The sequence below is a fragment of the Petaurus breviceps genome, unplaced genomic scaffold, assembly GCF_028583685.1.
Source record: "Petaurus breviceps papuanus isolate PSGF00001 unplaced genomic scaffold, PetGlider_PUasm1.0 545, whole genome shotgun sequence".
Classification (NCBI taxonomy): Eukaryota; Metazoa; Chordata; class Mammalia; order Diprotodontia; family Petauridae; genus Petaurus; species Petaurus breviceps.
The window spans coordinates 2,301,508-2,326,298 of NW_027186366.1; the positions used below are offsets into that span (position 1 = coordinate 2,301,508).

The following is a 24,791-nucleotide window of genomic DNA, read 5'->3' on the forward strand; positions in this document are numbered from 1 at the left end:
GAAAGAAAGAAAGAAAGAAAGAAAGAAAGAAAGAAAGAAAGAGAGAGAGAAAGAGAGAGAGGAAGAGAGAGAGGAAGAGAGAGAGGAAGGAAGGAAGGAAGGAAGGAAGGAAGGAAGGAAGGAAGGAAGGAAGGAAGGAAGGAAGGAAGGAAGGAAGGAAGGAAGGAAGGAATAAAAAGAAAAGACAGTAAACAAAAGAGAAAGTTGGGTGAGGATCAGGATAGAGAACTAGCCTGTGCCTTCTCTCCTGATTCCCCCCATTCTCCTGAAATCTCTTTGTGCATATTTGTCTTTATTTACCTGTGAACATGCTAGATTCTCCCAGTACCATAGAAGCCCCTTGAGGGCAGAGACTATTTTGTGCCTGCACTTTTATCCCCAGTACATGGTTAAGACATAGGAATAGAAACAAGGACCAAACCTGTGATTCCCGTGTGAGAAAAGTTCTTCTACCAATGTAAGTTGGCAACTTCTCTGCAATTTATAGACTCAAGATGCCTGGGGTTAGATACCTAAAACTGAGAAGTGTCTTCGTAGAGATGATATTTAAACCCATGAGAGAGAGAAGAGAGAGAATAGATCCTAGGACAGACAGCTCTGGGGGAATACTTACTTTTTGGGGTATGATGTGGGTGGTAAAATGAAAAGGAGACCATGAAGGGACGTTTGAAAAGAACTGAGACTCAACGGTGTGTCATGGTAACCCAGGGAGAGGTCAGTGAACAGCACGATTGTCAAGAAGATGGAGGCAGAGAAGAGAACACAGGATGTGGTGATTAGGAAAGCCACTTGTTCACTAATTTTCCCCACTCTGTGCCATATGCAAATTTGATAAGCATTCCATCCATGACTTTATCTAAGCTTGTCATGGATAGAAGTGCAAAATGGCCCCAGACCAAGCACAGATCCCTGGGGCACTCCACTGGGGACTTCCCTCTGAGTGGATGTTGCACCATTGATGATTACTCTTTGAGTCTGGCCAACCAGGTCTAAATTCATCTCATTGTGCCATTGACCATCTGGCCAGCCACGTCTTCACATGTGCTGCAAGAATGTCATGAACTACTTTGCCAAACCCCATGTATCCCTTATCCAGCCACCTCACTCTAGGCCTTACTGTCTGCAACCATGAAAGGACAGGACCAGACAACCATGGAGGTCCCTCCAGCTCTGAATCTAGGGAATAGAGAGAGAACAGGGACTAGGCTTGAGCATTAATTAGCATAAGGAACATCCATGGAAGGAACTTCTATCAAGGCAGGGATCACACCTCTGAAACTCTGAGGCTTTGAATTGCCTGGTTCCCTGAGAGGTTGAGTGATTTGCAGAGGGTCATGCAGACACAGGACATGTAAGATGCAAAACTTGAATCCAAGTTTTCTGGCTTTGAGGTTAGCTCTTTCTCTACTCTGACACACATTGTGTACCTTGCACATAGTAAGCACTTAAAAGGGCACCAGATCCCCTCTGCTTAGAAGAGACAACTGCTAAGTCTTCAGGGTGAGCCTTTGCACCTTGGAAACTGGCCAGTGCTACAGATAAAAGCCCAAGTGATTGTTTTCTTGATTCTCTATGTTTAATAAAGCGATGGAAAAAAATGTTAATGAAGCCTGTTAAAAACAAAAGGTGTGGGGGCGGCCAGGTGGCAATGAGCAAGAGCGCTGGCCCCAGTGTCGGGAGACCTGGGATCGATTCCAGCCTCCGATACTTGGAACCCACACAAAAATAATAATAGCTGGCCGTGTAACCTTGAGCAAGTTACTTAACCCCGATTGCTTAAAAAAAAAAAAAAGAAGAAGAAGAAAAAACGAAAAGTGTGTCCTGAATACATCTTTCCCCCCTGGAACTCGGTTGTTCAACATTTACCAGCCCCTCCCTAGCAACTAATCAATGTTTCTTTACCAACCCTGACTGAAAAAAGCCGGGACCCCCGGGGCGCCCCCCCGGGCCCCCCCCCCATTACCCCTCTGCCAGGGATGAGCCCTGTTCCTCCCGTTAACAGGTCCCGTTTGTTTCTCTGATGCTTTACAGTCCCTGAAGATGCACTGCAGAGACTGCGCCCTGGTGACGAGCTCGGGCCACCTCCTGGGGAGCCGCCAGGGAGAACGCATCGACCAGACAGAGTGCGTGATCCGCATGAACGATGCGCCCACCCGTGGCTACGGCCGCGACGTGGGCAACAAAACGAGCCTCCGGGTCATCGCCCACTCCAGCATCCAGAGGATTCTCCACAAGCGCCAAGAACTCTTAAACGTGAGCCAGGGCACGGTGTTCATCTTCTGGGGGCCCAGCAGCTACATGCGGAGGGACGGCAAAGGGCTGGTGTACAACAACCTGCAGCTCATGAACCAGCTCCTCCCGCGCCTCAAAGTCTTCGTGATCACGCGCCACAAGATGCTGCACTTCGACGAGCTCTTCAAACAGGAAACTGGCAAGGACAGGTAAGGGCCCGGGGCAGGGGGTCCTTGGGACGTCGCGCAGGCTGTGCAGGAGCTGCCGCCCCAGGTCCGGCGGCGGGTCCCCTGCTCTATATCATGGATGAAAGAAGGAGCCCCAAGTGGCTGTCTTTCTTTTTTTTTGGGGGGGGGGGGAACCAGTGAGTAGAGCCCTGACGTCTGGAGGACCAGGGTTCAAATTCGGCCTTAGACACTTAACACTTACTAGCCATGTGACGGCAAGTCACTTAACCCCAGTTGTCTTCCAAAAAGCAAAAAACAAAAAAAACCTTAGTAGTTTTGATGAATTGTTTCATGGCCAAACACTTTATGTGCACAGTTCAGTTACAGCAATAATAATAACTGGTATTTTCAAAGCATTTTGAAATCTGCCAGTTCCTTGACCAGCCTTTTCTCATGTCAGCCTCACAACAAGTCTCTGAGGTAGAGACTACAGGCATTATGATTCCCACTCCACAGATGTGAACATTGAGGCTCAGCCAGTGCAGCAGACTTGAAGGAGATCCCACAGCTGGTAAATGGTGGAAGAAGGAGTTGACTCTCTGGTCTTGCTGACTCTAGGTTCAGCACTCTAGCCAGAGAATGGTGGTTGCAGATTTTTACTTTAGAGAGACATATTCAGAGCTAATTTTTGACTGATCTGTGAAAATTTTTAAAAAATGGAGCTTCTTTTTATGGTGGAAATCAAACTGTCTTTTGCAGGACAGTGACAACCCAACAGCTCCTTAAATTAGACAATTAGCAAAGTGAGTTTTTCCGATCTTTCTCAGGTCCATAGAAATCCAAAGGACACAGCATAGTTAGAATGTAAACAAATGTTCCTTATTTTATTCATGTTTTATTATGGCCAAAAAGGACAGGAAGATCATCTCGACTAGCCCATTCATTGTGGTTTAGGCTCTACCCACCCAGGGCACCAAAAACTGTTTTGGTTTTGGCTCTGTGGTTCCCTGACTAGGACTCTGTACTGGCCTTCCTCCATCACAGTAGTGAACACCTTTGGTCAGTATGTTGTGGTTTCCATTCTAGGACACCAAAAACTGTTGGGGTTTCATGATGTGTTGTGGTGGAACCATCTCAAAGAATTTAGAGTCAGACCACCACTAATCCAAGCAGAGGCATTTACTGAGATTGACGATTCTCATGAAGCAAGCAGGCCAAGTTCCAAGAGGAACCAGCAACTTCAGAGAAAGCAAGATGGATTTTTATAGGGGAAAGATGCAATTACACAACAGAAATTATGAATATTAAAAAGGCAGGAGGGGTTTGTTAAGGGATTATGCAATGGAGGAAGGGTCCCAGACTCAGTGAAACTGAGCATGTGATTACCCACAAAGAATACAGAAAAAAGCCATTGAGGGGTATGCATTATGCCAACAATATTATAAAAAGCTTCTCTCCATCATAAGCTCACAGTAGGTCGGTTCTTTCCTATTAGTACTCAGGTGCCTACTTAGGGAAAGTCCCCTCTATTGTTTTGGGGTCCACATGCTGCTTGGGCATGCTGGTGGTGCTGCTTTCTGACTGGCTGAGTATTGTGGTTCTGTTTGAGACTAGATGGATGTGGTTGTGGTTGCGTATATGGACACACCTGTTGTTCTAGTGAGCAGTGAGGCCTGTATGTAGTTAAGCTATTGAGTGGTGGTGGGGTAAGTGGCTCAGCAGGGGCAGTGGGGCCAATGAGGAAGTTAGAATTGTGGGGCTGGGGCAGCTTGATTACAATTCCATTGCCTTCATTTCCCAAATGAGAAAGTAGAGGCCCAGAGAGGTCCCATGGCTCCCTGAAGGTCACTCAGCCAGCAGGGCTCCTCCAATGCACTCTGCTTCAGCAAGCTTTCCTCAGGCATCGTCTCCATGCTCTGAATACAAGGAGCTTGAACCCTGATCTCAAGGAGCACACATTCTGGGGGTGGGGGATGTACATGTCAGTAAGTGCAGATAATTTTAGTGTGGAAAGAGAACTGTTGATTACCAGAGGTCCTTAACCGAGGGGCCTGTGCATTTGGCTTTTTTTAATATTTTGATTATTGTATTCCATTATAATTGGTTTCCTCCATAATCCAATGTATTTTGTTACTTTAAATTTAAAATTTTGCTTCAAAGAAAGTGTCTATAGATTTCACCAGACTAACTGCTAAGGGGCCCAGTTTGCAGCAAAGTAAAGAATTCCTGAACTACGAGAAACAGAAATGTCCTTGTCCACAGGATGGAGCCCTGCACCGGCCCTTGAGAGAGGCTCAATTCAAGCACTGCCAGCAAGCCCAGGGGAGGCCCCTGGGGAACCATGGGGGTGGAAGGACCCTGGGAACAGCAGATGTGCCCCCTGGGCTGATGGGGAGGAGAGTACCAGGGAGTCTGGGGTCACGTCTTGAAATGCCAAGCTGTGGCATTTGCATTTTACTGGAGACATCATAGGAGCCCCTGGGAAGTCTTAGGAGGAACATGATTTCAGAGGTGATGAGGGTTCGGGTTACACTGGTGGTTTGTAAGTGGAGGGAAGAGTACCGATGTGAGAGACGCTGTGAAGGTAAAATTAGTAAGACTCGTCAGCTGATGGGATATGGGGAAGGAATAGGGAGGGAGAGTGAAGAGTGGACTAGTTCCCCAAGGCTGCAAAGCTGGGTGATTCCAGCAATGGCAGTGCTCTCAACAGAACCAGGCAGTCTGGAAGAGAGGAGGTATCAAGGACTAGGGTGACTGAAGCTGGTTTCGGACAGGCTGGATGGTCAATGGGGCATCCCAGGAGACGCTCCTAGAAGGTAGCTGGTGTTGGGCTGAAGCTCTTGAGAGAGACTGGGCCTGGCTCTGTAAAGATTAGAGAGTCATCATCAGAGAGAGAGAGAAGGAAGATGTGAAGGCTCAGGTGAGACACGGAGGGTGCAGTGAAGGAGACACTGAGATTTCAGGTCTGTAAGAGGAAAATCAGGGGAACAAAGCAACAAGAAAGCCAAGGGGAAAGAGGAGAGGAGGTGTGCTGGGGGAGGGGTGCGCCAGGGGAAGAGTGTGCTGGGGGAGGGGTGTGCCAGGGGAAGAGGGTGCTGGGAGAAGGGTGTGCTGAGGCAGGGGTGTGCTGGGGCAGGGGGAGGTAGAAGTGAGTTGACAGTGTCCAAATAAAGAGGCCTGTGAAAGGCCATCATGTCAAGCAGTTAACATACTGTTGACCACCTTAGAAAAAATTTCCACTGAAATATGAAAACAAGGGCCAGATTGAATGAGGTAGAGAAATCCATAGAAGGAGAAGGACATAGCATAGTAGCTACCTGACTGGAGTCAGGAAATAAGAAGACCTGAGTTCAAGTCCTGCCTCCAACACATCTGGCTGTGACCTTGGTGGTTGTCATTGAGTCCAACTCTCCAGACCCCATTTGGGGTTTTCTTGGCAAAGATACTAGAGGAGTTTGCCTTCTCCTTCTCCAGCTTATTTTACAGATGAGGAAACTGAGGCAAAGAACATGAATTGACCAGCCCAGGGTTGAACAGCTAGGAAGTGTCTTAGCTCAGATTTGAATTCAGGAAGATCCATCTTCCTGATGCCAGCCCAGTGCTCTGCCCACTTTGGTGGGTAGCAATTAGCTTTGTGACCTTGGGCAAGTCATTGGATGACATCCACAGCAGGTGAGTAGCCATATTGTGGAGAAGATCTTTTGTAAAATATAAAGTAATAAAGTATGTTATCATTTTTTTTTGCTTTTTTTTTTTGGAGGGCAATTGGAGTTAAGTGACTTGCCCATGGTCACATGGCTAGTTTTTGTGTTAAGCATCTGAGGCTGGATTTGAACTCAGGTCCTCCTGACTCCAGGGGCCGTGCTCTATTCACTGCACCAACTAACCGCCCGTATGTGTTGTAATTATTAGCAGCAAATTTTCTTTTTTCTTTTTTTATTATAAGGGAGCAGGCAGAAATGTCCATGAAAATGAAGTAAGAATCCGCTCCCCACACAAGGGGCATTCTGTTGCTGGCTGGAGCCCAGGATTACAATCATTATCATCGTCTTTAAGTAACTGAGTGAAGGGGTGGATAAAGTGGCCTTGGAATCAGGAAGACCTGAGTTCCAAGTTCTGCCTCATAGACTCATTAGCTATATGAGCCTGGGCAAGTCATTGAACTTCAGTCTGCCTCAGTTTCCTCGTTTGTAGAATGGGGATGATAGCAGCACTTAGGTTGCAGACACCTTTGTCGTGAGGGTTCAATGAGATAACCATCCCTTACCGTGTGCAGCAAACCTAAGGCGACAGCTAGGCCCAGAGAGCTCTTGGGGTGACTCCTCTCCTCCCGGTTCAGACAGAGGTGCCCTGGGGCCCGTGACTATTCGGCTGCCGTTCTCCGATGCTTATCTTCTCCAGGCCATTCCACAACTAGCTAACGCAACTGCGTCTTGTAAGTGAGTCAGGGTCGAGAGATGGCCCTCATTGAAAAGCCCTCAGGGAGGCCCTCTTAGCTGGCAGGACCGATGACGCTCCCCCTCCCTCCCCCCCAATCCCGGCCCCTGGGGGAGTTCTCCTGAGCGGCTTTAGAAAGTCTTCGGTCCGCGCACCTTGGAGCCCAGGAGCAGTGGAGGTCGTGACATCTATTACACATTTTGTTCCTAAATTTTATGGATTATTTATTGAATTCAGGAAGAGCAAGAACATATTTATAATGCATAAAAATGAGAGGGAACGGATTTCAGAGATGTCGTGAAGGGGGGGGGGTGCCTTTTAGACTAGTAGCTGAGACAAGAAAGGAAAGTCTGGATTGGGATTTGGAGAAGTTTCTCACCACGTTCAATCAGAGGAGAAAAGACCCCCCAACTCTCCGAGATGAAGAAACACTCCAAGAGGCACTGATTGCACCCCAGTATTCTCTGATATTAGAAAGTAACTGTACTTGAAAATAACTTTATAATTGAATGAGGAGACATTAGAAAAATACGATTGAGAACCAATATTATAGTAATTAGATAAAGGGAACAGAACTGAAATAACGGCGGGGAGAGCATCTCCGTGGAGATTCGAAATGAGATTCTCGCCGAGCAGAAAGCCCTTTCGCTGTAATTTACTGCGCACTATAGAATTAGCAGCGCTGGGTGTTACTTCATCATATAAAAGAATATTTGATAATTTCCCCTAATAAGCACATGACAACTTTTCATATTCTTTTATTACAGATGATTAAGCGTAAAAAACAGGAGAGATTCCTTTCTTGGGAAAGGGTTCAAACCTTCTAAGCAAGCTAAGGTTTCCATGGAGCCTTTAGCCTCTAAGAATAACGGAGCCGGACTGAGCCGAGACAAAGTCGCCTTTCTGAAGGCCGGTCCCTCGTTTCCATGCTTTTGCTTTCCATTTGTACCTGGAGAACTTCGAGCCTCGAATTCCCTTCTTTCCCTCGGATTCGGGCAGCTCCTGCGAAAGAGAGGCGAGGAGCCCAGACTGGCGGGTTCCGAAAGGCCGCAGTCCCTCCCAGCTTCCCCAATCTATTTTGGGGGGCGCACAAATGAACGCGCATTCTCCTGTTAGCTCCACAGCCGCCCCGTCTTTTCGGCATCCCAGGCCAGAATCACTCTCCAGACCCGTCCACGCAGCTAAGACGGCACAGCCTGACTGGATCGCCCTCCCCTCTAGGAAGGCCCCTAGGTTCTTCGTCCCACAGCCCCTCCCCAATACCCCCCCCACACACATCTTACCCTTTGGACCTTTCTAGCGGAAAAAGAGACCTGGCTCTGGCGTCAGGGGACCTCATTTCTAATGCCACGTCAGCAGCTGGCTTCCCACCTGGGTTTGGACAAATCCCTCCGCCTCTCCCTACTCCTTGTCTGTAGAACGAAGGGCCCCCCGTTCAGCACTACAACCCTGAACGTAGGGACTAGATTATTTCTCAGGTCTTTTGCAGTTCTAGATCTCTGTTCTATGACCTCCCATCTCCCATTCCCCAAAAAGAGAACATAGGAGGATCACTTCAGAGCGAGGACCGACCTTAGAGACCCCGTTCCCACACCTTCATTTCACAGTAGAGAAACTCTCAGTTTGACTTGCCCAGGGTCACGTGAGCTGGAACCCGCAGCGACATACTTTGGCTCCAGGGGTTGGGGTCATCCTGAGCCAAGCGGATCTTTACACTTTCTGTAATAAATCTGCAAAGCGGGACTTTATGGTGATAGAGAAAGCGTGGGTGAAGCCTGTCCTGCACACGTTGGAGGCACAGAGCCCGCCTCTGTCTGACTCCAAAACTGGGTGATGTGGCTCTGACTGGAGGGAAAAAAAGGAGGTTCCTATTGATGTTTGTAAAGCTCGCCTAGCACAGTGCCAGGCACGTGGTACTGGGCACTAGATCAGTTATTGTGAAATGATTTGCTGTTTCATGCCAGAGCCATCCTGTATAATGATCCCAAATCTAGTTCTGAGACAGGTTATCCTGCCTAAGGGAGCAATCAGCCTCTGCATTAAAACCGAAGGGTGAAAGAGGGAATAGCTGAAGCTATGGTATCCCTCAGCACCTTCAGACTCTATATGCCTGTTAGGAGCACAAGGGCACTTTCAGGGAACTTGTCTGCTTTCCCCAGTATTGGGGAATGGAGCAGCTGTTTCGGTCCAATAATTTTAGAATTGGATATCAGAAGACCCTGATTGAGGGGTCCACTGGTCCCCTGATCTAACTGAGGTTTGGGACAAAACAAAAGATTTCTCTTTATATCACATCCCTTCTCCTCCCTTCCCCACCTTCCACCTCTGCCAATTCCACTCCCTGTGAAATGAAAATAATATGAGGTCTCTTAAAAAGAAAATCATTGTCTACCAGGGAGGGGTACTATAATGCTCAAGGTTAAACAAAAAAAACCTGCCCTGTGAAATCTCTTATTCATCTCACACATGACACTGGCTGGGCAAAGTCAGACAGTCTGACCTTGGGGATAAGGTGTTGGAAACTGGCTAATGAGGCATGCCACAACCACTCCACAATGAAAATAAAATGAAAGAGGGGTCCACCAAGGGATAGAAATGACCCCTCCCCCACTGTAACCTGGGGAGGCAGGCAGGAGCAATTATCTATAGTCAGGCTTCTCTCCCAGATGTGGTCTCCCTGAGCTTGTCCTCAGATGGGATGGAGGACCCTGGAGAACTGAGAAAGATGATGCAATTTCTGGTCCTGAATTATTCAGGGCAGGTAGAGCAAATAGTACCAGGGACGTTGCCAGGACAGAGGCTCCCTCACCATTGTGTCTGTTCCTCATCCCAGCAAGGAAGGATGGACCTCATCAAAATGGGAAAGGCAACAGAGATCAGTAACAAGGACAGATTGTTTGATTCATCTCTTTTGGGCTAAGATTTCACCATAGCATACTCACATACATGAAATGTACATCCCAGAACTTCCAACAATGCCTCCAGTTAGCAGCCACCAGTGAGGGGAAGCCCACCCCCTCCCCAGGCAGCCCTTTGCACTTGGACAGTTCTCGTGTTTGGGAAAGTTTTTCCTGCCATCCAGCCTCATTGTGTCTCAGCCAATTCCCCATTGCTCCTGGTTCTGTCCTTTGGGGCTGAACAGAACAAGTCTAAGAGTCTTCACAATCTCCTACATGTTGAGCTGAAAGATGGCTCAGAGGCCAACCAGCCCAACTCCCCTGTTTTCTAGGAAGAAAACGGGTCTGCCAAGGGGAAGGGACTTTTCCCCAAAGGTTGCACACCCTGGTAGGGAGGGTCAGAGGTCATGTTTGAAGTTGAGTCCTTTGGCCCTTGAGTGAGTGTTCTTTCCACGTTCTTTCCACGGCTCTGCACTGCCTTGTCCATATAGCTTAAAGTCCACATCTCTTCATGTCATCAGGGAGTGGAATGATTCAAGTTGTCCAAATGGCCTGGCTAGTAGACCATTTCTGAAGAAGAGAATTCACCACCCCATTGACCTTCATGAAAGCTCTGATTGCTGAGGACTGGAGGTGACCTGTGTATTCACAGGCCATGCCAGAGGAGGATAGGTCCTTCCAGGCTGGGAGGGCTGCAGGGCTGAGAGCAGAAAGCAATTAATCAGTGTTTGTTTAATTGAATTGAATTGAGTAAGGGCTGGTATGGATTCTGTATGTCACTCAAACAAGCCTAGTTAAGTTGTAAAAGCTTTATTGTCAGACAGTGGACCATGAACAACGATCTTTTTGACCCCAACAATTCCTAAAGACCATATCAGCTCTTAGAGGTGACCAACATAAGTGTGAGATCAAGAATTCCTGGACTGATTCCAATCAACTCAATACAAGAAAGCACTTAGTGGGCACTCACTGTTCGTCAAGTGCGGTCCTAGGTGCTGGGGAGGCAAAGACGAAAATGAAATAAGCCTTACCCTCATGGGGCTGACATTCTCTGAGGGAAATGCCATGTATACAGAGACTTGGCTTCTAGAGAAATCTCTACCAGTGACTATTCACATGACCTCAGACAAATCACGTCCCTCTCAGACTCAGCTTTCCCATTTACAAAATGAGAAAATTGAACTATGACCTCTAAGATCCCTTTCAGCTCTGAGCCTGGGATCCAAATGTCATCTAAGCAAATACAAGTCTATGTAGTATTGAGGGGTGGTAGGGCAGCACTCCTAGTAGCGGTGGGCTTCATAGCCATGGTCAGTAAATAGCATTTATGCAGAACCTTGAGGTTTACGAAGGGCTTTGCAAATCTTAATTCATTTGATCCTCACAAAACCCTGGGAGGGCAATGCTATTATTATGGATGGAGAAACTGAGACTGAGTTAAGTTCAATGACTTTCCCAAGGTCACCCAACTAGGAATTTTCTAGGGTCAAATTTGAACTCAGATCTCCCTGACTTCAGGTCTAGTGTTCCATCCAAAGTACCCTTGTTTGACTGGTTGGTTGGTTTTGAGTAGAAATGAGCCTTTTTAAAAGTATAATGAAATGATTTCTAAAGTGCTTGGCCTCAGTTTCCCTCCTTGTCAAATGAGGGGGCCAGACTCTCTGAACCCTGAGGTCGTTTCAGCTCCATCCTCTGAGATCATTGGTTGTTATTGAAGGTCTGGCTCAGAGACTGTGACTTCACCAAATCCCTAAAACAGTCTCTGGGGAGATAACAATGTTTCTCTGCAGCCTCTAGATTTCCAATAAATGTTTATGGCACAGAGCCTTTTTGGGGAATTGCATTGTAATGTGTGACAGGTCCAGCTAAGAGATTTCTGTTTGATCAAAGACCCAGTGACCGAGTTTTTATTGTCTCTCATCTGTATGTTTAGTGAGAGTGTGCCAAGCTCGACGCTTGATTGTGTTTTCCTTTCAGGAAGATCTCCAACACTTGGCTTAGCACCGGCTGGTTCACAATGACGATCGCATTGGAGCTCTGTGACCGAATCAATGTCTATGGCATGGTGCCACCCGATTTCTGCAGGTAGGATTTACTCTGGGAGCATTCTTCATCGGCAGCACCGAATGGAGCAGAGAGAGATGGGAGGGAGCAGGCTGTCTTTGGGGTCTAAGGGCCAGCCCCCAGCTGGGCCACTCCTAGCTGTGGGGCCTCAGGAAGTCCCACTGGCCAGCCAGGACTCAGTCTCTTCACCTGTAAATGAAGGGGTCAGAATAGAGGGCATTGAAGGTCCTATCTGACTTGCCATCTACAATCCTAAATCTGATCCTGGAAATGTCTGATTCTCAACATCAACCCTGAAGCATGTTTAACTGTCTTTTTAAAGCAATTAATTAACATGTCCCAAGGTCTGATTCTGAAGGTAACAAACAGCATTTAATTATGTGATATAAAATATTGAAAGTTTTTGTTTGTACTGTCAAAGAATTAATCCATCTTGTGGGTCTCACTTGTCCCTTGAATATTTATCAGCAGAGAGTAAGGCAATAATGGGCATGATATTAATGTGAATCGAGCATTAAGAAATATTAGTTTTCTCCTCCTTTGAAAGAGGAATGTGGTGTGGTGATTCTTTAATAAGCTAAAGAGGGTAATTCTTCTGACAGTCAGGACTGTTTGCTAAAATTAAACTGTTCCTCAGAGCCTGCTTCCCTGGCTTGTCTCCTCTCTTGTGTCCGCAAGTCTGGAGCTAAAGGCACAGGCTCACTGGACTTGGGTTTATTTTGGTTTTGTAAACTATGGGAGCATATCCTCAGGCACATCACCACATCTGGTTGGCATGGGTCCAGGAAGACTCTGAGCCCCTCCCAAAGTGCACAGCCTGATTTACTGGGACTCATGATTAATCAAGGGTTCTTAATGGGAATGAACTTCTTTCTTTAAAATATTTTGATAACTATATTTCAATAGTTTCCTTGTATTCCTATTTATTTATGGGCTTTAAAAACATGCTTGTCCATGAGGCATTTTGTACATCACCTTGGCATGAATGGTCAGACAGACACACACATAGAGAGTGACACTCATAGGTCTGAGGGGCTCATGAATGGGGTCCTCTCATCCCCAGCAGCCCCACTCCCCCAGGTAGCCTTCTTAGCCAGGGAGAGGTGAGGGGGGCTGGACGGGGCATGGCTGAGGCACTGGAGTCACCTTCCTCCTAGGGAGGCTGAGAGGGTCACACATTGTCAGCTTTCAGGGAGGGTGGAAGGGCAAACCACTGCCAGCTCGTGACTGGTGCCGCGTGGAGTCCTTGGTCTGGGGGACGAGGTGCATTCAAGACATGAATAGGTCCCATATGACTTCTCCATTTAGAATCGGCCTCAGACTGGCCTTTGGCTGCCCATTCATGTAACAGCAGGCTCCCACAGAACAATACCTTGTGGCTGACATTTAGGTATCGAGCTGCTTGGGTGTCCCTGCACATTCCCCAATCTGTCATCTGAATCCAGAGAATTATCCACACTGGGCCAGGCTCTTCAAGTGAAACAGGGGTGTTCACAGTCCCTTGTTCTGAGGCCCTGAGGGACTGGGGGTCTCTTCAAGGGATCCCAGTGGCCTCCCAGGAGTTAGGGATTCTCTCCCTTCTTGGCTGAAGGTATTGGCGTCCATGGGCTTATTGAGAGAGCACTGTGGGGTTAACCAACCTCTCTCAAGTCTAACTCAGTGTCTGAACCATGGTCCTCCTGAAGGACTCCAGCCAGGGTTGGCCTCTCCTTTCTGAAGAGACAGCCCCCATACTCCACAGGGAAGCAGAAGGGTCTGCTAAGGCTAGAAGCCACCAGGGAACTTGTCATTGGTAAGGGAGGCCAGGACCCTGTCCTGCATCTGAGCAAGTAACTTTGCTGCTGATGGAAGTGCGTCAGAAAAACTTGAAAAGGACTAGGTGAGAGGGGAGAAAATGCATTCACCTCCTTAATTTTCCTCTGGTTCTGGCTTAATTTCATCTGCATGCCCAGCTAGAGAGGTCTGGACATCTAACCCCAGGTCAGAGGGTTTCCATCTGGAGGCACCTGGGTCAGTGGATCGGTGAGTGCCAGGCTCTGTGCTAAGCTAAGTGGTGCCATGGACAGAGCACCAAGCCTGGAGTGAGGAAGAGGACCTTGCTAGTTGTGTGGACAAGTCATTGGACCTCTGCCTGCCTCAGTCGCCCCATCTGTAAATGGGGATAATAAAAGCACCTGCCCCCCAGGGTTGGTGTGGGGATTAAGTGAGGTCAAGTGTTTGAAGCTTTGGCAAACCTCAGAGCGCCACACTGCTATGACTGTCCCCAGTACTTGCTCAGTCACTGGAGTCCAAGGAAGGTTTGCTCAGAGTCTGGAGTGTCCTCATGGGTTTTCTGTAGCCAAGTGGTACCTGCAGAGGCTTGCCAGCCTCCCCTAATGGGCAGAGATCCTAGCCCCTTTTGGCCCCAAGGAGATAGATATGCTTGGATCTCAGGTAGGACTTAGAGACAGAAGGTGACCCAGAGTGAGGAAGTTAAGGCCATGGAGGTCTGTGGGCTGCAAGCTTCCCGTGAGCCAAGAATGCCCTGAAGAAGCCTGTGCCCCGGGGGAGCCTCGGCCCCTGCCATGCTCTGCCAGGTCAGACCACCTCTGAGGCTGTAGAGGGTTTGGAAGAGGGTGCCAGGAGGGCCATGTAGCAGTGACAGCAGTCCTGCTGCTGCTGACTCCACTAGTCACAAAGAGTCACATTCTCCCATTGGGTCCAGACTGGGGAGAGGCACGGGCAGAAAGGAACAGACATTACAAGGCCCCTACTGTGTGCCAGACACTGTCCTAAGGGCTTCACGGGAGCCTTACAATGGCCCTGGAGGATAGACACTATTATTAGGAGCCCCATTTTATAGCTGAGGAAACTGAGGCAGGCAGAGGTTATCCCAACATCACACAGCTTTAAGAGTCTGACGCTGGGTTTGAACTCAGCTTGTCCTGACTCTAGGCCTAGGGCACCACCTGATTGCCAAGAGTATTATCCTTATTTTACACATTGAGAGACTGAGGTTAAGAGGTCCAGTGGTTTGCTCAGTCACACAGTTATGAAGCATCAGAAGGCAAATTCAGACCATCTGGCAATCGGCTGGAGAAAGTGCTGGCTGGCGTTTGGCCTGACCAAGGGAAGTCTTAGAGGTGACCGCAGGCATCTTCGGCTACTGGAAAGGTTGTTCTGCGTAGAGCAGGAGCCTGGCCCTGTCTGGTTTCAGACACCAGAACTAGGAACAAGATGCAGGAATTGTGCAGCAGCAGATTAAGCCTCGGGGCGAGGACATAAAGTGAACCCGGCTCCTTTGAACAAACACAGCCTTCCTGCCCAAGACCTGCAGTACGATCTGGGCCGTCATCTGGGCAGGTGCTGGATGAACTGGGCGACGGGGGGAGGCGCCGTCCTCCTCTGACATTCCGGGCTCCCCAAAAGGGCGCACAGGCAGCAAGGGACAGAGCTGGAACCCAGGGAGTTGTGTGACCCTAAGCCTCTTAACCTCATCCTCGGTATCTACATCTGTAGAATGGGCATAAAAACAGTTCCTGCCTTGCAGGGGCTTGTGACAATCAAATCTTGTGACGTAAGATGTGTAAAGTGCTTCATGTACTCTATCTGACACATAGGAAGTGCTTAAGAAATGCTTGTTGCCTTCCATCCTTCTTCCTTCTCTCTCTCTCTCTCTCTCTCTCTCTCTCTCTCTCTCTCTCTCCCTCTTTCTCTTCTCTTCCTCTCTCTCCCCTCCCCCCCCTCCTTTTTCCCCCTCTCTCCTCCCTTCCTCCCCCACCCCCCTCCTCTCTTCCTTTCTCTCCCTTCCCTCCTTCCTTCCATTTTTCAGTACCCTGGGACACCTCCAGGGTTCTAGGGGTAGTTCTTAGGGGTTGGGGGTTGTCTTTCAAACACTAAAGCTCCTAAACCACCATGGTGTGGAATGCTAGTCTATAGGACCTCTAAACACCCTTCCAATGTTAAGATCTTTGGTTCTCAGACCTTATTCATAGTGATAGAGACTGCTTACCTGTCTGCTGACCAGAAGCCTACACACTCTCCAGGCAAAGGATAACATGTCATGTACTGCTCTACAAAAACAAATCTACCCATAAGCAGAAGCAGCATTCATGGCCCCACTCTCTGGCTAGAGGCCAATGGCAGGTGCTTCTCACTTACTAGGCAGGACACTGGGCTAACTGTGACCCTGGCTTTTTAACGTAAAACATTTTTCTCCCTGTCATCTGGAGGAAAGGCTGTCTTTCCTCAAAGCCTGTTTTAAGAGTCAGGTTGTAAAGTCCAAAGGAGTTAGTCAAGGTCATATGACCCAGAGCTGGAATGAATTACTAAGTCTGCTCCCCTCATCTGGCAGAGGAGTCAACCATGGCTCAGAGAGGCCCACTGACCTACCCAGGATCACACCCTTGGAAGGAGCAGATCCAAGATTCTAACCCAGGTTTTCTCACTACAAAGTCAAGACCCTTTCAACCACACCTGTCACAATATCTGATTAGAATAGAAGCCTGGAAAGAAAATGATTACCTGGTGATAGGGAATGGGAAAAAAATGTGGCTGATCAGTGCCACAGAGCATCATTGAGAAATGATGACTGAGCTATTCAAAGACGCATCAGAAGACTTGCCCAGGCTGAGATGGCAGAAAGGAAGCACAACCAGGGGAAGCAATGCTGAGAAGCAGCCGCCCCATCATGGGGCTCCTGGCCAGGCTTGGTCCCTCCTCCCTCCTTTCAGTAAAGACGAGGGGGCTATAGATGCAGAAAGCTGCATGTGCATTGGGACAGGGCCACTGTCTTAGCTCAACTCTTTTTTCCATTACAAGAACTGTTGGGATAACTATCCTTCCAGTGGTCACCTAGGAACCTAGGTCAGAGATTCAGTAATCACTGGTCCTATCCTTCATTTTATCAGTGAGGAAAATGAGGCTCAGAAGGGAGAATATCTTGCCCAGGTTATCAAGGTAATTTGGTGGGCTTTGAGCGAAGACTCTGACTCCAAGCCCAGCACTCCCCTCCCTGGTTTCTACAAAGTTCATTCATCTGCAGCCCCTGTGCTTCTCCCCAATGCACAGAAAGCCACAAATGAGGGGATGCAAATAGCACCAGAGACAGCACCAAGACATATTACTCTGCAGCGCGGAGGCCCCTAAATCATGCCCTATCTCTTCTGGAAATCAAACCCTTTCTCTTCAGATGGAATATAAATTGCTGTGAATGATCTACTCTCGCCGCCTTCAGAAGGAAGGTATGGAGGGATATTTCCAGTCTCAGTTTCCATTGTAAATTGTTTGCAATAATAATGGGCTGTACATTAAAATTCTGCCTAATAATCTGATTTCTGGTGATCCTAGGTACATTAACAAGTTTACAACTCTCTGTTCCCCATCGTTTCTGGAGTATTAATTAGTGGAGTAATGGTTCAGAGTGATCACCACCACGGAACTAAATTAATATCTCATCCATAATGTGAAGGACATCTCAAAGGTACCATGAATATCAGAGAGTTGATTCTGCTAGAATTATTAGCCAGAGAGCATTAATAAAGCTGCCAGGACAACAGGGAAGTGTTTTTTCCTTGGCTTCCATCCACGGTGCAGAATAAAAGGAAACTATAGGACTGGGGTTGAATGCTAATGCTGGTGGTGGTGATTCCATTCAGTTCAATCCATCCGTCAGTCAGGCCACTAGTAAGCGTGTGCCAGGCAGGCTGGTGCCAGACACTGCAGATCCAGGACAAAAATAATAGTCCCAGCCCTCGGGGGGTTTCTGTTCTACTGGGAGGAAGGGAGCCCAACTCATTCGCATATAAACAATTAATAAGCAATTGTTATGTATTTACTAAGTGACAGTCACCTGTGGTGCAGGGGATAGAGCTGGCTCTGGTGTCACCTGGGCATCTACTGGCTTCCTGACTTTGGGCAAGTTACTCGGTGCTCTGGACAATTCCTCAGGAATTAAAGTTACAGAAAAGGTGCTAATCTGCATTGGTGAATGGAGCTTTCTCAGCTGGGAGTTTCTAAAAATGAATGAGTCACAGGTCTGGTCCCAGTCCCCCCTCCCTGGCCAATCACTGTGCCAGGGACACCAGCACACAAATAAAAGTGTTTCTTTTTTCCAACTTTTAAAATATTTTTATTTAAAGTTTTGAGTTCCAAATTCTATCCCTCCCTTCCTTTCCCATTCCCTAATACAGTGAGTAATCAGATATGGGTTATATATGTGCAATTACCTAAAACATTTCCATATTAGCCATTTTTTACAAGAAGATTCAAATAGAAAAAAAAATGAAAGTGAAAAATAGCCTGCTTTAGCCTGTATTTAATCAATAGCAGTTCTTTCTCTGGAGGCAAACAGTATGCTTCGTCATGAGTCATTTGGGATTGTCTTGTATCATTGTACTGCTAAGAACAGCTGAGTCATTCACAGTTCTTCATTGAACAATGTTGCTGTTACTGCATACAATGGTCTCCTGGTTCTGCACACTTCACTATGCATCAGTTTATGTAAATCTTTCCAGGTTTTTCTGAGATCATCATGCTTGTAATTTATTATACCATAATATTCCATTTAGGTACCACCTCACACCTATCAGATTGATTAATATGACAAAAAAGAAAAATGTTGGACATTGGAGGAAATGTAGGGAAAACTGGGAAAAACTGTTGGTGGGGTTGTGAACTGATCCAACCATTTTGGACAGAAAATTGGAACTATGCCTAAAGGGCTATAAAATTGTGCATACCCTTTGATCCAGCAATAGCACTGCTAGGTCTTATGACCCAAAGACATCCAAAATAAGGGGAAAGGACCTATGTGTACAGAAAAAAATTGTAGCAGCTCTTTCTGTGGTGGCTAAGAATTGGAAATCAAAGGGATGCCCATCAATTGCAGAGTGGCTGACAAGTTGTGGTATATGACTGTAATGGAATATCAATGTGCTATAAGAAATGACAAGCAGGATGATCTCAGAAAGCCTGGAAAGACTTACACGAACTGAGGCAGAGTGAAGAGAACAGAACCAGGAGAACATTGTACATAGTGACAGCAACATTATTCAATGAAGAATTGTGAAGACTTAGCTGTTCTCAGCAGTACAGTGACCCAAGACAATCCCAAAGGACTCATGACGAAGCATGCTGTCCACCTCCAGAGAAAGAGCTGCTATTGATTAAATACAGACTGAAGCGGGCTATTTTTCACTTTCTTTTTTTTCTTGTATCCTCATACAAAATTACTAATATAGAAATGTTTTAGGTAATGGCACATATACATAATACATATATCTGACTGCTTACTGTCTCAGGGAGGGGAAAGGGGAGGGAGGGAGAGAGGAATAGAGTTTGTAATTCAAAACTTTTGTGAAAATGTTTAAAAAATATTTTTAATTGGACTCCATCTAAGAAGATGAGAGGTAAGTGGGATCAATGTCAACTCTAATACTTGGGCTCAAGTAATCAACTTCACGATTACCAAGAGGGGAGACATGACTGGAGAGCCATCCATGTGAAATGAAGCTTTAGGACACACCAGCTCAATGACTTGCTGGGTACATTAGAAATCATAAAAGCTATTTTTAAAAATAGCTAATGCTATAATAAGAGAGATGCAACAGCCAGAACAGCATGGCAGCATTCCAGATGTACTCTGCCATATTCAGACCACACTGAGCTCAAGATGCCGCATTTCTGGGTTGGAGGGCACCAGAATAAGGAGACCAGGGAATGCTGTCTCCAGAACTGAGTATATTGCACCTGGAGAAAGGGATATTTAGGGAGGGTCTGATAGCGTTTCGAGGGCCTTCGTGTGGGGGAAAAAGGATTGAATAAATTCTGCTCGAATTCAGAAGGCAGAACTAGGGGTAATGAGCGGGAATAATCAAGAAGAAGATTTCAACTAAATGAAAGGGAAAGAGCCTTCCTCCTCATCAGTGTCATCCAGAAGTAAAATGGGCTTCTTGGGGGATGGGAGACACACTTCCACACAGGGACCCAAAGCCCAGGCTGGATGCCCATTTCTAAGGCTTGCATTTCCTAGATCAGCTCAGGTTCCTGTCAACTCCAGGATTCTTAACTGAAACATCTAATAGAGGGGGAGTAGGGCCAGGGCTCTGGCAGACAAAGAATAACCTTGAATAATGAGGGAGATGGATTAATCAAACAATCCACAAGCCTTCAGGAAGTGCCTACTGTGCATCAGATACAGCGCTACCTTCTGGGGATACCAGGACCAAAGTGAAATGGTCCCTGGCCTCCAGGGGCTTGTATGAGAGACAATGTAACCCCTAAAGCATATCTGAAATGTCCCTTCTGCCCTCAGCCAGCCTGGGCTCTGGCTTTTGTTTGTTAGATGCCTTTGGAACTGAACCCCTTTGCTTGAAACATTCCATAAAGGAATCCATTTCACATGAAAACTTTTAAAATGCATGATAAAGACAAGCAAATGTCTTCTCTCGGCTTCCTTCCCTCCCCCTTGGGAGCTAGTCCAGTCTCATGAGGCTCAAGCAGCCAGGAATGCCCTGAAGCATGATGGGATATGACCAAGGGTCCAGGTTCCAGTCCTGTGTCTGCTACCTCCTATCCATGGGCACTTGGGCACAGAAGCCCCTGCTCTGGCATGGGGACGTTAGAAGGGAAGCTCCTTGTGGGCAGGCTCTGCTGCTTTTTGTCTTTGCTGACACATAAGTGCCTTCCATCTACTCTGGACACGTCCTGTACACAAGCGAATGCATGGTGGTACAGTGCTGGGGGTGCAGTGGGCAGTGCAGTGGGCCTAGAGTCAGAAAGAACTGAGTTCAGATGTGACTCGGGCCCCAGCTGAGTGGCCCTGCCACTCGCCCCTGTCTGCCTCAGTTTCCTCAGATACAAAAGGGGGCACTAGCACCTCCCCCCTGAGGTTGTCGTCAGGATCAGACGAGACACAGTGTTTGGCACAATGCCTGGAACACTGCAGGTGCCTCATGAATGCTTTCCCCTAGCACTTAGCACAGTGTCCAGCCCTGTTGGTACTTCGGTGATTGTTGCTTTCTTGATTCAGTGACTGCTTTTTAACCAGTCTCTAGTGCCTAGTTAAGTCACCAGGCATTTATGAAGCCCCTACTATGTGTCGAGCACCGTGCTAAGCCCTGAGGATATCAGAAAAGGAAAAACACAGTCCCAGCTGTCAAAGAGTTCACAGCACGTACCGACTCTATGCAAACAGGATGGAGGCGAGATAAAGTGGACACAAAGCCAAAGCATGACAAGAGGGTTCCTGAGGAAGTGGGACTGGAGCTGAGATTGAGCGGAGCCTGCTGTTTGACTGATGGCCCGATACAAAAAGGGACCAGACAGGACCAGTCAGAGGCCCCTCCTGTGTCTCTAAAGCAGAATTCTGCAGCACACCCAATGCCGGCCCATCTCAAAGCCTCTGAGATTGCTGCTCCCATCGGTGGGGGGCCATTTACCCTGGGTGGGGGCCTCATCTCTGGAGGAGCTACAAAAAATTCTACATAAGGCCAGAGAAATTGGGATTTGATCTTCTCTTCAGATCATGGAACATGTAACATTCTTTAAAAATGCCCCTTCTTGGCATTGGCCAATGCTGCTAACCCGAGTCCAGGCTTGTCCTCTCAAGGCCATCCACAAAATGAGGAGGCCCGACTTGCTGGTCTTGGAGGTCTGGAACACCTCTGAAATTCTAGGATTGATCATCCTCGGCCCAAATGTCTCTTTCCCTGCCTGGACCGTCCTTATTGCTATTGACTGATGGCTAAAGCCTGTCTGTGATTTATCATCTTCCCCATGAGCACATCAGCTCCCTTCTCTTCTCCCTAAGTCTCTCCTGGCCTTGACAAAGCAGTGATGCTTCTTGTCTCCACAATCAAGAAACACAAAAAGCCTGTGGACCAGAGAGCTGGGGGGAGGGGAGCCCCAAAGGCCTTCAGGTTGTCAAGTCCAAGAACTTCCCTAAATGATGAAGATTTAAGCTGCCACGGGTTTTGTAAATGATTATGGCTGACATTCCAACTCCAAACACTCTGCAATTTTCAATGCAGGCTTACAGGCTCAAAAGTTCACAGCTGGAATGATCCCCAAAGGCCATCCCTTTCAATGTCTTCATTTTACAGATGAGAAAATTGAGGCCAGTAGCTGTGAAGTAACTTGTCCAGAGTCACACATGGAGTAACTGGTATAGCAATGATTCAAACTCAGGTCCTATGTCTCCAAGCTGCATGATTCTATTTCTGTGGTGGGAAAGCTCTCACAGAGTCCCTTTTTTTAATCATCCCATTTGATGGAAGTGATGTCCGAAGCCATCTAGCTCAACCTGTACCTGAATCTTCCTAATACATCCCAACTACTGGTCATCCAGCCTTGAAAGCCTCCAGTGTGGAGGAACCTATCACCTCTGGAGATAGCCCATGCTAATTTAGACTAACTGATTTGTAGGAAATTTGTGCTTCTACTTAGGCAAAGTTGGTCTCTTTAGAATTTCCCCCCACTGCCCCTAGTCCTGATATCTGGTGCCAGGGCAGTCCCTCCTCCAGCTAGAAGACCAGCATCGTGTCTTCTTCAGGCCAATCATGCCTCATTCCTTCTGCAGCTACTCATCTGGAACAATCTCAAGGTTTTTCCCATCCTCTTCTCCCTACTCTGGACAGTCTTCAGACTCTCAATGTCTCTGAAATGTGTTGCCCCAAATTGAAGACCATCTTCTGGGGTGGCCTGACTCAGACAAAGAACAGCAAGTCTATTCCTTCCTTCATGGGGCACATCTCCAGTCCTTGGTCATGACTCTTCAAACTAAAAGACACAGAGCCTTTCTGTCACTCCTCTTCTTCAAAAACTTGATTGTTCCACCTGGAGAAATGGGTCCGTGTCAATCCTCGAGATTAAGGTATCTGCATATGCCAGGCCCCTTGTCTGGCATAATCTCAAAGCCCTTTCCCACTTGGCCTCTCCTCCTCTGGAACTCATCCATATCCTTACTGCCCAACTTAATTAAAGGATTCAGCTCAATTTCAGAAACAATGCTGTGCAGATCCCAATACCAGGCAATGGGAAAGATTCACAATTGGGAGAGATGTGGCATCTGTCCTCATGACACCTGAGTCTAGAGGCAGTGTGTGACACAAGCCTCAATAAATATCATAGAAAATAATACACCATGAGTAACTTAGAGATGGACAAAACAGAGCGCTCTAGGAGGGCACTGGCATTTGACAACGAGAGGGATTAGGGGAGATGAGGGGCAGTGATATGTGAGTTGGATTTTGATGGACGGGCAGGAGGACAAGAAATTGAGAGACATACCAAGAACAGAGAACATTGGGAACAAAGGCAGGAGGGCAGGAGACGTGTTCACCATGTGTTTAGATTCCAGTTGATGGAGGATGTGAAGTCATGTGAGATAAGGCTGGTTGGACAGAGAGAGGCCAGACAGGGAAAACCACGGAATGCCTGAACGACAACTGTTACAATAATTCACATTTATTCCCATTTCACTTCAAATTTACAAAACGCTTTTTTCATATGAACATTGTGAAATAGTTTCTGTATTTTCCTCCACCTTTTTTCCAACTACATTCTCTCTCCATGGTAACATCTCCCATGTGTGTTTGCCAAGCACTTCCTTTACAACACCCCTTGAGATCTAGACAGGGCAGTTATTATTATTCCTATTTTACAGAGTAGAAGTAGTGAGCCTCACGAAGGTGATGCCCAGGGTCATTCACTCAGTAAGTTTCAGAGGCTCATGAGCTTGGATATTTAGAGCTGGGAGAGACTGTAGAGACCATGGGATCCAACACCCTCATTGTATAGATGAAGAAGCTGAGTTCCTAGAGGGGAAGTGACTTGCCTGGGATGGCAGAGCCATACACTGTCTGAGGCACAAATTCCATGTAGGGCTTCCTGGCCCCCTGCCATGGCACTGGTACTGACAATACTTGGTCCCTGGATGTTGAGGGAGAGGAAACAGGAACCATCGAGGATAACAGTGGGATTTTGAAGATGATGGAAGGATTGGAGAGTAGCAATGATGACCAAAATCACGGCACCAGAAGAGCCAGTTGGGGGAATAGATGACAAGTCAAATGGATTGTCTTCAGAGTTCACTAATAAGCGTGGAGATCAGTTTCTCCATGGCGGCTTCAGCTTCCTTCTGCTGGTTCTCAGATCCCCTCTCAACAGTCTGCTCCTTGTCAGTCACGTATTATTTTTATAAACATCAAGTGTCTGTCACCAGACTGATTCCAACAATGTGTTCTAAACTTTGATGAATCAATTAAAAACATGAGTCATGGTGGAATCAAAGCTTAATTCTTCTGGATGCCAAGGCAGCATGAATCTGGCATGCTCCCCAAACAAGATCACTTTTGAAATTGAAGTTGACACAGAGTTTGTCTGACAAGTTTCTACTAATGTCAGTCAGTCAGTCAATTAGCATTTATTAAAGGCTTCCTATTGCAAAGGGTAAAAGGCAGGCATTGCTCTCAAGGAGTTCACCATTTAATGGGGGACATAACATGCAAACTGTCATGTACAGACAAGTCATGTGCAGGATAAATTGGAGATAACCAATGAAATGGGAGGAGAGGAGAAAGTGTTAAAAAAGACTAGAAAGATAGAGGAGGGTGGGGCTGGGTTATAAAGGGCTTTGAAAGTCAAGTTTTCTATTCGTTCCCAGGGGTGATAGGGAGCCACTGGAGCTTGCTGAATAGGGGGTGAGGGGGGTCAAAGGCATTATTAGTGGAGGAAGGGAAACCCATCAGATGATCAGAGAAGTAGCGCAGCCATGAGGTCATGCAGGCCTGCCCCAGAGTCATGATAGCATCAGAGGAGAGGAGAGGGCATATAGGAGACATGGTCTAAAAGTTACATGACTAGGTCTTGGCAGAAAAATGGGTGAAAGAGAGTGAGGAATCAAGGTTTGCCCCTCAGGTGTGGGCTGAGGTGGGAGATGACGGCACCCTTACTGCCACAGGCAACTTTGGAAGAGGGGAGCTTTGGGGGTGAAAGATGGAAGAGGGGAGCTTTG

The 24,791-nt window shown here is 47.3% G+C and overlaps 1 protein-coding gene across 1 annotated transcript in view; it reads left to right on the forward strand.

The window, feature by feature from the left end:
- The window catches only part of ST6GALNAC5 (ST6 N-acetylgalactosaminide alpha-2,6-sialyltransferase 5), a 293,049-nt gene that overhangs the window by 263,996 nt on the left and 4,262 nt on the right, over positions 1–24,791 (forward strand). The window contains exons 4-5 of the mRNA XM_069102248.1: positions 2,032–2,441; positions 11,711–11,818. Of these exons, the coding sequence (XP_068958349.1) occupies positions 2,032–2,441; positions 11,711–11,818 (518 nt within the window). The remainder of the gene's footprint in view (positions 1–2,031; positions 2,442–11,710; positions 11,819–24,791) is intronic.